The following is a 14,403-nucleotide window of genomic DNA, read 5'->3' as shown; positions in this document are numbered from 1 at the left end:
GGAAACAAAGAGACATCATGGCGAAGGACTCAAAAATACAACACTGGATTAGGACAAGTACCATTTCAGATGTTTGATACCTATCTGCTAGTATTCTTCTAGGAGACAAGTACTTTCCATTTTACTCTGTCCAGAGCAAAAGTGATTCTTCTCACTTCTCTTTCTATAATGTCTGAGAATATAAATAATGGCCAGCAACAAAAAAATTATTTTTCTGTATCTTCTAACATAGATCAAAACATTTTTTTTTTATTATCTTAAATTGTTACTGATCTTCTTGCAATCCCAGCTATCAGAGCTCCGTAATACGAAAGAATGAAGCAAAAGTACCAAGAAGGTATTCAAACAGGAAATAACTGTCAGTGTATGGTTCAGATTCAAGCATGACTAAATTAAAAAGAACTGTAACCAAGTGAAACAGTGAAACTAGAATACATAGTGATAATTTTAGTGGCAAACATACATTTTAGCAAGTCTGATTCAGGTTATTTGATATCTTGTGTAACCATTTGTTTTGGAAGTCAGATTATCAACTTTCAGACTTAAATGTAGGCTCCCAAATAATCTTCACTGATCCTTCTAAAGTATTCAGAAGTTTCTATTTGCATGGAAATAAAACCATCTGCCCATGTACAGTATTATTTCTGAAGACTAATCTGAGAATTTATAAATGCATAGACATGTTCAATTTTATGAAAAACTGTGCTCCTTCTTGAAAGCATTTTTTGAAGTTCACAATAATTTTTTTGAAATTACAATTTTTAGTAAACAGTATCTCCTCAGATCTGCCCATACCATCCAGATATTGAGTCTCTAGAGAATCTATAAGTGAGACATTATTAGATTGTTTACTGTATGCTTATAACTGCATATCACGGTTGTGGCCAGAAGCAGGAGCAGCTCACACTGAAAATGGATCAGTGGGACTACACAAAAATAAATATACATTTCTTTCTTCATACAGGAGCCAGTTAAATTTGTGTTATAATTAAGAGCCTAAGTAGAGCTGGATGGAAAGGAAAATGAGCTACAGAACTTAGCTGAATATTCAATAAAACAGGATTAAAAAAATGGGACAAGCCAATTGATTTATTCTCCACATAGGCACTGTTAGAATTTTAAATAAATTTTGGCTGACAAAGTTTGTGTTAGTTTACAGCAGATACAAACAGCAACTCAAATAATAGTCAGGTATCTGAATCTGATATGAATGTCTATAAATTACTGAACAATAAGAAAATCTCGATCTTAACATATCTTATTTTTTCCTGGAATACTTCTGATAACAAGACTTTACCGCTGATGACAAAATAATTGAATAGGAGCAATTATATCTATCTAGTGTTCATTATTTCAGAAGTACCATCTTCTACACTATTTTGGCCAAAGATGTACTACAATATGCTTACACGCCAAATATATGAGATAGTATTCATCCTTCACCTTTTAGAAAAGAAAACATTGCAAATGTGTTCAGCATTTCTTAGTGTCTTGGGTATTCATTATTTCCATTGTCAATGCAGGATTTGATATTATTAAGCAAAGAAAGTATAATACACAAACTTAGTGTATAAATATAATCCCCAATTTCCACCTCCAAAATGCAATGGTCCAGAAGGCACTTTTATTCATTAGTACCAAAGAAAGAGAAACTTTTTTTCAGGAGACCAGAAGACCTGTTTTCTGAATGTAGTATTTATCTCAGTTTTCAATGTCTGTACTGTATTTGTCATTATAACAGAAAAAAAATACAAAAATCAGAATTTTGCACTTCAGACTCAAATACTCTCACAAGCCTTGTTTTGATAGTGAGAATGTCAAGGAGCACTTTTGATGTGGGCAAGTGCAAATATTCATATTTGCTTCGCTAGGCAAGCTATAAATTAACAATCACAAATGGTCTTGCCCAACCAAAACTTCTTCTAGAAGCCCCATCATGCCCAACCAAAATGTTTTCTAGAAGCACCTGCATATTTCTTCCCTAATTCACTAGGATATGTCTAAAACACTGTCGAAAGAACTCCAAAAGTAACTGCATGCATTTGAAGAAGCATTACATTCTAATGCAAGTGCCCAGTCTTCCAGATAACCCATGAAACTGTAGGCATGTGGCGGGCTATTAAGGCTCCAAAGGAATCATAGACAGGAAGGTTGTTCCAAGATGGGGGAGGAATTTCTCCCTGTAAAACTGCAGGGTTGTTTCTTATTGTGTACACTGTTTAAACAGGTAACAGATGTAACTACAGTGCCAAAGAGCTAGTGAAAATATGAGAACAGATTTACAGGCTCTCTGCTCCTTTGCTTGGCTTGCTCCTGAACTACTTGCTCTTTAAGAACTGGTTCTATCACTCATTGAAATAAATGGAAAAACTTCCATAATGACTTCCAAGAACTTTTGGTCTTGGGCTTTACTTCCTATGCAGACTTTCACTCTGTCCTTCTCATTGAGTTGTGCCACTTTGATGCAGAAATATGGTTTATCTACTTGTTCATTACCTTTTCATTATTACTCCCTCCCTTTATTTCTCATTATGTTCCCTTCTGCTTAGAGTCTCAGGAAAAAAAAAAAAATTGGGAAAAAACAAATCTGTAATTTTCGTTACTTCATAACTTCAAATAAATCAGCCTTAGAGACCTTACTGTGGGTCTCCAAGAATTTACTTAATATTATCTGTTTTGACAGATGATTGACTGTCATAACAAATTGACTGTCACAGTATAATTGGGGTTTTTTAGAACTCATACATGGTAAAGAATGCACTAGACCAACAATAATTTAAAAAAATATATCTGATCCTGACTAGGAAAAAAACACACTTAAAGGATAAGATATACTAAGGAAATGATGATCTGGAGCAGATGCTTCAGTAGACTGTAGAAATGTTATATTATATAAAATAAGGTTACTGCTCTACCTGGCCCTTATCTTCTTTCCATAGAAGTTCAGATTCCTGGGCATCATGTGAAAGATACACATTCAACAATACAAGTGAACTTGTTTTCTTTAGAATCAACAGGAAAACTCCATAGATTTAAGTGACAGTTTAATTAGGTGTACTTCAGAAAAAATCATGTCCCTAGCATAATTTTATGCTTTTGAGCAAATACTTGTTAATATAGGCAAATATTTGTTAATATAAGAGATAGCATGAATAAGACACTTCTAAAAGCTGATTGTTAAATATCCTGCATTTTATTTGCCTTTAATAGAGAATTTATTAAGGAAGGAATATGGACTTCAAGAAACTACATTTTAGTCTTGTATTTTTGTCTTGATGTGCTGTTCTAGGCTGACGTCTGAGCCTCTACCATCCACTTTCAAGGATATGAGCAAAGAGTATCCCATCAGAGTTAAGCTTTACAAAATTGCTTTATTTTCTCCAGTTTTTCCTCACCGTAGAACAGAATAGAAACAATAGAACAGAATAGAATAGGTCAGTTGGAAGGGGCCTACAACGATCATCTAGTCCAACTGCCTGACCACTTCCGGGTGGACCAAGTTAAATCATATTATTAAGGCCATTGTCCAAATGCCTCTCAAATTCTGACAGGCGTGGCTATAGCTGTTACGACTACAGCTGTTATGAAAACTAAAAAAAAAAAAAAAACAACAAACACATGACTACAGCTATGAAAACTAGAAACCAAACAAACAGACGTCTATAGCTGTTAAGTTGAAAACTATGGTGTCTAGGTGTCTACAATTTTCATGGCAACAGCTTCATTTGTAAGGACTTGGATAACCATCTCTACTCTATTCTATTGACCAGCACCATTGTATTTTTATCTCATATTCAGTCATGTGTCTTTATAAGCATTCAGATAATGAGCCATCAATAGTTAATGTAGCAGTTGATGTGCCTGGTTCATGCTAAAATAATTGATAGCAATGTTTATGAAGCAGATATAAAGTGAAATGGGAGTACACAGTCTTTTTGCTAGCTTTAGACATTCACCACATGCTTCTCCTCCTCTAAATATTTATGTTTCTGTCTTTTTTTCTTGTATCCCAGCTTCTGCTGCTGCTGGACTGTCACATCAGTCTTCTTCAGTCATCAAGTATTTATTACAAAGCCCACAGTTTTTAAGAGAAAATCTCCTGCTTATAAATATTTGCAATATGCTACTGAATACACAGAACTTCACAAGAGCAAGGAAATAAACTCATACTTGAAAAAAATTCAAGTAAATACTTGTATGTACAATTATACTTATGACTGTGCTCTGTTGGGAATATGCTGGCAGTTTAAAAAAAAAAGACAGTCTAAAGAGGACCCAGCTAAAACACTGTCCTACTTACACTGCTGATACAGCCAGACTGTGTTTTGACAGATAATATTAGTTAGGAGTTTTCAACCACAACGGAATTGGTATATAATACTATGCAAACAACACTTTGCTTTTATGTAGAAAAAGAACAGCCATGTATACATGTTCTGTAAGTACCTGACTTAAGGTGACTAAGTGACTGAAGGTAACACTTAAATGTTTCCTAAATGTTTTTAAGGTTGGACACAACTAATATTTCAGCACTGAGTTCCACTTAAACCTTTGTAACTTAATAATGCCAAGTTTCCTTTGAATTCCAGATGCTCTGTCTCTCCAACATTCATTTAAATCCTGTAACAAAATGTACTTACCTCTATATTTACTCTATTAGAATCAATTTAACAGTTATGTTTAATCTAGTCTTTTGCACACATAACAATATGCTTCCCTTAATATTCATATCTTGAGATAAGAGTTGAGATAACTAGCAAAAAAAGCATCATTCCAATTTGTTTATGAAAATATTTATGTTCATATTTAAGTAATCTAAACTGATTTTGGCAGTCAAAAAGACTTGGTGCTTGCAAGTGGGAACTGCACAGGTTCAGAACACCTGAAGATGCAGACATTTTTATTTACCGGCCTTAACAACTGTTCTCTAAGACAGTGGAAATCTAGAGATAGCAACAAGCATTAAGCTTTAATTTTTACACATGAATACTGAGTGCCTCAGTGGACTTCCGAGACAGAAAACTTGGAACTTCCAACTCGGACACATGGGAAAGGCTCTCCATTTCACTTCTTGGATTTTTTTAATTATTCTGTGGAAATGTGCGAAGAAATGTTTTATCTTAAAATATAAAGAAACTTGATGGAGACCTTACCAAAGCCCTTTGTACAAGAGAAGATCTCCAGTACTGCAAAAAAATACTGATTACTCATTCAAATATACAGGATTCCCTTGGCACTCTGTTCTTCAGCATAGCCAGAAAGAAATAAAATGGGGAGGAAAGCCATCATACCATCTTCATCACAAGAACAAGAGTTATGTTAAGAACAATACTGTGGGTCAAACAACTATTTCTAGCCAAACAGCAAATACATGAAATTGCTTAGCATGTGTTCAACCTGAAATGAACAAAATCTATTTCCAATTATTTTAAAATGTGTTTATTTTTTTTCCTGTGGGCTATTTTATTTTTGTATCTATGTCACTACATGTATCCATATGTATGTCACTATTTTTTATCTATGCACTATATGTACACACATTTAAACAGAAAATACAACCTCAGAATAAGGCCCTACTGACTTACTGTTCTCTTCGTATACCTTTCTTGTCCCTAGGAGTAAAACATTAATTGTTCATCAGTATTGGAAGAAACTGCAAAGCTATCAACAAAATTCTCTAATCACAATCCTATTAAAGCTTAATATTGATCAAATTATATAAACTGGTTCAATAAAACAAGGTCATTACATTTCCTACTTTGAATTTTCCCTTCTATCATGCCTGCAGTAAGTGTTTCTAAACAACTGGTATCTTAATACATGAAATAAAACCTTAGTGATTACCAGTGTAATTCTATTACAGATTTTATTACTAAATTATTGTAGCTAACAATTAGAATTTTGCTGAAATCTATGGAGTATTAGGGAAATATCAAAGGATTCTTTTTAACATTGTGGTCCCACACCCCAAACAATTCTACTATCTAAATCCAGAAAGAGCAGATTTTCGAATAGTGCTAATGATAATATTTATTAGAGAAGAAAAAAAAGAATTGCAACATCTTGAAGAATTTATACTTAACTAGAATGAGGTATTTAGATCTCCACCAGAGAGATTCACTGGAATCATGATACACTCAAAGTTGATGGATATAAAAAAACTAAATAAAAACATTGAGATTGAGAAACTGGATCCGTTTCCCCTCCATGTTCCTTATCAAGACCAAAAAGAAAGTGTGACTTTAATTCTTTAGTACTGGATGTTTCCCTGTCTGTTGTAAAGATTTCTAATATGGATACTTTCAATAAAAATCTAAAGAGTCTAGTATAGCAACAGGTAAGTCAATTGTTCCACTGTACAAGTAATATTAGAAGGTCTTTCATAAAGCTGTAAAATTTTACTAAATATTTCATCAAATGAAAAGTGATATGATTTTTTTGCTAGCTACCATTAAGAATTTTTTATTATTGCTGTATAATTTCTCAGAGGAGGATGCTGTCTCAGATGGACTAGATGACCTTTAAAGGTCCCTTCCAACCCCAACTATTCTACAATTCAATGAAACAGATTAGTATGTATTTCAGTATCACCCTCTTCCTAGGCCTGGATTGCTAGCAGAGGATTTAGACCACTTGAGTTCCAATGGTCCCTCTCAGTATAAATTATTCTTTCATCTCTGTCAAAGAATAGCATATTTAGATTGCTGTAGTTTTAAAAGAACCATTTTAAATTTAGAGTTTTTACACACATGCAGAGAAGAATTCACCTCATGTAAGTTTAGCAATCTAAAAGTTAACCACCCAAGCTAGGCATTAAGGCTCTTTCTGTAGTCACGATAAAAAACAAACAAACAAACAAACAGAGCACTACCAGAGCATAGGCAGGCTCACCCTACTCATCTTAAAGAATGAACTGCCCTTTCTGAAGGACCTAATTTTCCCATTTTATTATAGAGAGATTCTATATGATTAAGACTGAACACTTAACTTTTAGACAGCTTTATTAGTCGGAGTGAGTTGTACTATAAAAAACATAGCACAGGTGCAGATTCCAATCATCAGAACATGAGAACAGTTATAGCAATGTAAAAAAAAAAAAAAATCTGCTAACATAACTGCTCAACGAAACCAGAACTTAGATGTTTTTTACAAAAATCCAGCAACTGCCCAGTAAAGGAGATCAAAACACATGAAGGGAAGATTTGGTAAAAAGAATTAGATATTTTGCGTATTCTTTAAAGCAACAAAAACTATGTGCCGACATCTTTTACCCACTTAAAAACATCAGCATAACTACAGCAATGTCACTGATGGTATGACACTTCCATCATCATTCAAAGGCTGAACAAAATCAATGTATTACTCTAAATATCAAAGCACTAGTCAATGAATGCAGGTCATGATCTACCATTTACAATTGGAACAACATTTCACCTGTGAAGTTTGCTTTCAAATTGTGAATATCACAGATTTTTCAGCCTTGCAACAGCATTTTTCTAAGCTCTGTTGGACTCTGAATGGACTCTTTAGCAAAATTTAAAATTTAAAAATGCTGATTTTATGAAATAAGCACAAAACTTCCAAAAAATTGTTGCAATGTTACTGACTTTTAATGTTAAAGTAAAAAAAAAAAAAAGGATAAGATAAAGTTTCAATTTTTTATTTTGATTCAAAGGGCTTTAAAATAATTTAATATTTTTATTAAAATTATATGAACATTCAAATTGAAAATCAAGCCACTGTACTTGAAACCTGACTTTGGAATTTATTTTCTCAGATTCATCCACAATATAATTCTGTTATTAGTCCAGATTCAAACTGAAAGTAACTCACTCATCAGAGTGAAAAGATCTCACACATTTTCATCAATCCTTTAATAATGAGCCCAGTGATGTCGAGCTAAATTCCCAGTGCAGGGCAGGAGAAAGAGACTGACAGTTCTCAGGGAAATTGTCCTGACTCTGACAATCATCAGGATCTATTTCATTATATCTTAAAGTCTTTTAAAGTGCTTGCAAAGTTGTTCTACTTTATCATCATGTGCATCCACAGGCCTGGGCCATGTTGTTTATCCCTGTTTCTGGTAATATAATATTCAGGAGGCAATGAGCACAATCTGAAACACAGGAGGTTCCTCCTGAACATCAGGAAACACTTTTTAGGGTGACTGAGCACTGGCACAGGTTGCCCAGAGAGGTTGTGGAGTCTACCCCCAAAGATATTCAACAGCCATCTGGACACAGTCCTGGGCAGCCTGTTCTTAGTAACCCTGCTGGAGCAGAAGGGCTGGACAAGGTGACCTTCAGAGGTCCCTTCCAGCCTCAACCATTCCGTGATTCTGTGAATATTAGATTAATTTCTAAGTAAATCATTGAGTAAGCACATTATTAATGTACAAAATACACATATTTGACTAGAGAATGATGACCTATGAACATCTTCATATAAATAATACCTCAGCATCTTCCATACCTTGAAACTCATTTTTGAAAGACTAAAAGAAACAATAGAACAACCACAAAACAAGCCTACTTCAGCACTGTTTATCAGAGCACACTTATAATTATTATAACACTTATCATTCTTATGATTCATCATAAGTCTTACAATGACTTAAATTGTATTTTTTCAATGTTTGTTTACAAGGCAACTAACATAGGTAACATTTCCTAGGCAATTTAGTTCAGATAAGATGATGGCAAAATTTCTTGAGAAAGTTGTAACTGAACATTTTCCTCTTTCTACCACTCAAAACAGGAGTTACAATTTCTAACTATAGTTACTAATCTTTTTATTGGATCACTTTTTTATGCTACAGTAAAAGATCTAATTTTACTCCAATAAAATAAAAACATACTGTTAAGTATTTAGATCCTATGCTTCCCAATTACAGAAAAGTTCTACTGTAGTTAGCAATTATTATTTTTTTTTGGACTCAAGAGTCATGACCTAAATACAGTAAATTCCTGTTGTAAGGGAACATGCAGTGAAGACCCAAATACACTTTCCTTAGAGGCTTCTGTTGTCAACAGGCAACTTTGGGAAGAATAAACAAGACCGCTTGTGAACTAGATTCTTAGTATCAGAAGACTAAGACCTATTATGCACAGACCACTTCTCAAGCTAACTGTACTATCACAGAATTCTAATAGTTTCATTCAGACTCATGTTTCATTCTTTGTGTGAATGATCCCACACAAAGTAGACTCTCTCCACAGTAAAGTCTGAAATAAAGAACAGGAAGTGGCATTCTGGGTCAAGTTCAGAGGTTAACCAAAGGTACTATGATGTATAATGACTTTCACACCAGCTTCACCTTGAAAACAGTTTGGGGTTTTCACCCTGTCTTTTTCTAAGAAAGATGGATTCTGAATGTAATTCCTTGATAATTCAAGACCTTCTTCTGAGGGATGATATGTCTTTATGCATGGTACCAGATAATTCATTTTTTCCTCCATTAACATTATTTTTGTCTTAAACCATTTCTTTCATCTTTACCTAGTCACTCCATCTTCCTGCTTCTCCAAGAAAATTTATGAAATCATTCATATTCCCTCTCAAGTCAGTTTTCCCCAGAAGTAAGAAAACTTCAGTTAGGCTTTTCATAGAGAAGATGTCACTGCCTCTTTGCTCTAGCAGTCTTTTTCTGAATCTCTTCCATCTTGAGGTTGGCTCTCAATCACTACTGAACCAAAACCAAGACAATAAGATTCAAACCACCCCTTGGTTTAACTGCATTAATACTTACCTACTTCTAATAGAAATCTCTTACCTAATACATTTCAGAATGATACTCCCTTTTTCACACCCACCTCCCATCGGCTGCCTACTTGTATAACATATATTTTCCCTCTCTACTACTGCTACCTAAAAGGTCAGAACATAATTTTTGGTATTAACTGCTAGATATAGGGCCCTCATCTTTTTAGCATGCAATATCATCCCATCTCTGTTACTCTTGTTCTTGTGTACTACCATACTCATTCCCTTAGTTGACTGTTCAACTCAATTTTGTGTCATCTAAAATTTCCACTAGCGTGCTCTTCCTTCTTGTGCTCAAATTAACAAAAATTGATCCTCAAACACATTCTTAATCAACTACTACTACTAGCCTCCTTCCATCCTGTCAATGTCTACTGTAAGTGAAAATTTTTCCTCTATTACTTACCTTACTAATTATCTTACTTTTTCTTACTCATTTCACATCTACTAGTAATTTAAACGGGGTCTCTTCAAAAGACATCTATTTTAGAGATACCATAGTTGCCAACCCTAACAATTCTGGTACCAAAGAGTAATGTCAAGTTATTTTATATAAAGATAATTTTGGTAAACGCTTGTCATATTTTTAAGTTAATTTTTTGACTTATTATTAGTTTTTCCTCCAAAATAAGTTTTAAAGTCTTCTCTATTATCACATTTAGTCTAACTTGTCTGTAATTGCCTGCTCATTTTTTCCCTTCTTCCTTAAACATAGCTGTTCAGTTAAATGTAGATGTTCATAGAGTTAAGTCTGCTGATCTAATGGAAGTAAAAATTACTTCAATGACAGCAATTAGCAAAACAACTATATTTCTGTAACTCAAATTTGAAAGATGTGATGTAGTGATTGTTCTGCTGCAGTATAGATCAGTATAAAAACTTAGAGCCACCCATTTTGCATTTTGGCTACAGCAGTAACAGCTGTAGCTGTAACAGCATTAACTAATGTCTCAACCTTCATATTTAATGTCATTAATTATTTCCTATTTCCAATCAGACAAGATTTTTCAATGGCTCATTCATTACACTGGTTTCATGTCATTTCTTTTTGTTCAGATTCTATTTATGAAAAATACAATGATCGTTCCAGATCATATTTTTAACTGTTTAAGACAATAAACAAAAACAGTGTCCTAACAAAAATGCTTTGGAATGTGATTGTGTCAATAGACACTTTCTACATGCAAAGCACTATGTAAATGCTAAGAAATAAGTGAATTTTGAAAACCATTCAAGAAAACAAGAGCTAAAAGAAATATATTCTGATAAAGCAAGACTCATTAGATATCACATTATAACTAAAAATTTATCATATAGTTATCATATATTTATGTATTCTTCTCTTAAATTGAGTGAACGCAGAATTCTCCCCCTCCATGATATAAGTACTGGGTAGCATCTTGACATAGGGCTACGTCAGGCAGCTAGCAATGCAAGCTTGCCATTCATGAAACTGTAAACAAAAAATAAAATTATAAAAGTAGTATGTAGAAAGGGAGCTATATAGTATGGCAGTCATATGGAATTTATTTTCTTGAAAGTTGTATTACTAGAACGTTATATTACTAGGCCAGTGTTTTGTACTTACAGAAACAGATTTCTACAGAATTGAATTACTTACATGAAGATCTAGACAACCTAATTGATGGGGAAAAAAAATCTGGTTCTGCTTTAAAGTGTAACAAGTACGTCACACAGTTTCTCAGAAAGGAAACCCACATCTCTACTTAGATATATGGAGGAATGCTACCTGAAATATGCATTCTTAATGGTACATGGCAGTGCAAAGTGTTCATCTGACAGATCAATTACTTCTCGGGGGTGTACAGCTATCATTCAAAAACACACACCACCAACATTTACTAGAAGAAATAAAGATGAAAATCATATCATGATCCAGTTCCTTAGACTTTGTGTTTCTTTTAGGCTCTGTATCACATATATGCTGAATATTATTTTCCTTAGCTAGTCTCCTGCATTTTAGCAGAAGTCTTGCTTATGCACGAGACAGAAACATTAAGGCTTAGACCCCTGCTTGTGCTCAATAGGAATACCTCACTATGGGCTGAGAGTGCCTCTGTACTGAGCTGCACACTGAATGGGTGTTCACAGATGCAGAACCTCCTCTTTTCTTCAGATTCTAGCAATAAATCTTTGATTAGAGCATCTATGCTGTCTTTCACTTATTCTGTGAAGAGACACCAGTGGAAAAGAAGCTCAACTGCACACAAATTAAAAGAAAAACAAAATCCCTTGATTTTACTGTCTTTCAAGATCATTGCTACTCCTTTTTGTTTGATCCAAGCCAAATGTAGTCATTCTTACTGTCCAGACCTAATACTAAAGTTGCTAATGCTCTTCTTCAAACAATTACAGTTTCTCTTTCTTTTTCGGCCATATCCCAAGATATTCCAATAACCTGCTGGGGTTAGCCCTTAAACAACTGCTTCTGTACTCTACTCCAGTGGCTGCCTTTTTCGTTTTCTATCTTAAGAGCTTTCTCACTCATTTAATTCATCCTTACCACCTCCCTATTCCAATCACACAGATGAATCTGTCTTCCTTCCTCTCTAACCACTGTCTAATAGGTATACAAGTTTGCCCAGGCAAGTATGCCCTGTCCCACATGGCTACAAGCAAATTCTTTAGTAAGTGACAGTTAGGAGACGCAAAGAAAATAGTATGGAGAAAAACTGTGTTTTGAATAATGATGTATTTTAAACCTCTGTCCAGATATACAGACTGAACTAAGAGGTTTCTTTGCTTTTAACTGTAGTATATTGACAAATATTGATATATAATATGATATAGTATATCATATTATTTTAACTGAAGTAATTAATTTTGCAGTTCCTAAAAAAGACCAAGTAATTTTAGAAAATGAAATTTATATAATTATTTTAAAAGAAATTAATAAAAATATTAAGGTATGGGTTGTTTTTGTGGTTTTGTGTTGTACCTTATTTTATCTACATAAGCTATTTTTATTTGTTGTAACACTAGTTAGAAACTCTTATCCTTAATAGAGTCTGTAGGAAACATCCTCATTCTTTTTTCTTCATTTCCACCAGTAGACCTCTAATTTAAATGATCCCTCATCTGTTGTAAATGCTAGAGCAACAGCCAAAAGAACCAGTAGCTACAGACCTGTATCTTGCTCTCCTTGAAGTCAGCAGCATTACTCCTACTCTTTATTTTGAAGCGAAGATAGGTCCCAAGGAGGTCAAGCCAGGTACTATTAAATCGACAGGAGTTCTGCATCTGACCTCAATGGGAGAAGAACTTGGGCCTCAAGGAATAAATGCTGATTAGGGTTAAAGTAAGTAGCCTTAAGTGTAAAATTGGTGAACCTAAAAAAAAATATATTTATAAACTACATACCTGAGGCAGTGCTGAGTTAAGCTGTCGCTGGAGGGAGTCTCTGTCATAGATGACATCCTGTAGGCGTTGCTGTGCAAGTGACAAGCTTTCCTGTGTCTCCCGAAGAGTATCAAGGAGTCGGTCCCTTTCATCCAGCATGTTCACCATCAGCTGCTCAAAGTGAGAATCCGAGTCCGAGCCGCTGCTTTGGGACCCCCGTTGACTCATCGGGGTGTCCTCATTTATCGTTGGCATCACTTCACACATCATTTCTTTAAAAAAACACAAATCAAGGAAAAGCTCTTCAGTAGAAAAACATTTGAGGGGATTTCATAAGAGGAATTAGCTCTGTCACATGGACACAGCAGATTATTGCATTGTTTCCTCTTTCAACTTTGTGCTTTCAATGTTAATCAGATGGTCGATAGACAGGGATTAAATACGGTGACTAATTCCACACAGCAAAGACTTTGAATGTGCTTCCTAAAGTGAGAGAAGAATGACTGGAAGGAGATGGAGGGTAAAAGGATATTTTAAATAAATAATTTTGCAAACAGTGTTCTCTTAAAATGACAGGAAAGACTTCCTCTGCAACTGCAGTCTCCTTTATCATTGATCTTCTCCCCTCTCTTAAACAATGTCATTGTTGAATGGTTGGTATTGATGCCAACAGCTTGCATTAATTGCCAGATTTTGTCCTGCTCTAGTCATTTCTACAGTACAGCTCAGGCTAACCATTGATCCAGTATCATGCTGCCTTAACAATGCCAGGTTAATCTATTTTTCTATCTAGTTATTCGCACCCTCGGGGGAAATTATTCTCCAGTGAGCTTGTTCGGTAAGAGGTCAAGAACCAGAAACTCTCTGCTAATTACTATCCCTGTGATATCTTATGCAAATTGAATTACCAGGGACAGAACCACTGCTGTTTGTTTCCTAAAAACAGTCCTGAGCAGAACAAATATTATCACCTAGTCCCATTCTTCAATTGTAAAGCTTCTTATGCAAATCTCAAAATCTCAAAATGTTTGGGGAAAACCTTATGCTATGAGATATTGGGTTCAGCAGATAGAAAAAAAAATGACAGGTCTCAAAGCTCAGATTTTTAAAAAATAAATAAATAAAAAGACTGTGTTAATAACAGATGATATTTACCCAATGACAGTCACTCAAGGAATCAGAAATTGTTTTTCTAGTATGACTGAAGAAGTACAGCCAACACAACTTTATAGGTAGTTAAGGGTTAATGTCTGGAAATTCTGTTAATGTAGTAAATATTGG

General features: G+C 34.4%; 1 protein-coding gene across 1 annotated transcript in view; it reads right to left on the bottom strand.

Moving 5' to 3' along the window:
- Window positions 1-13,392, bottom strand: part of PPFIA2 (PTPRF interacting protein alpha 2) — a 340,732-nt gene extending 327,340 nt beyond the window's left edge. Inside the window, exon 1 of the mRNA XM_074166889.1 lies at window positions 13,144-13,392. Within this exon, the coding sequence (XP_074022990.1) occupies window positions 13,144-13,392 (249 nt within the window). The remainder of the gene's footprint in view (window positions 1-13,143) is intronic.
- Between the last annotated feature and the right edge of the window lie 1,011 nt (window positions 13,393-14,403).

This window comes from Numenius arquata, chromosome 2 (assembly GCF_964106895.1).
Source record: "Numenius arquata chromosome 2, bNumArq3.hap1.1, whole genome shotgun sequence".
Taxonomy (NCBI): domain Eukaryota; kingdom Metazoa; phylum Chordata; class Aves; order Charadriiformes; family Scolopacidae; genus Numenius; species Numenius arquata.
This window is presented reverse-complemented; position numbering and strand designations above follow the sequence as displayed.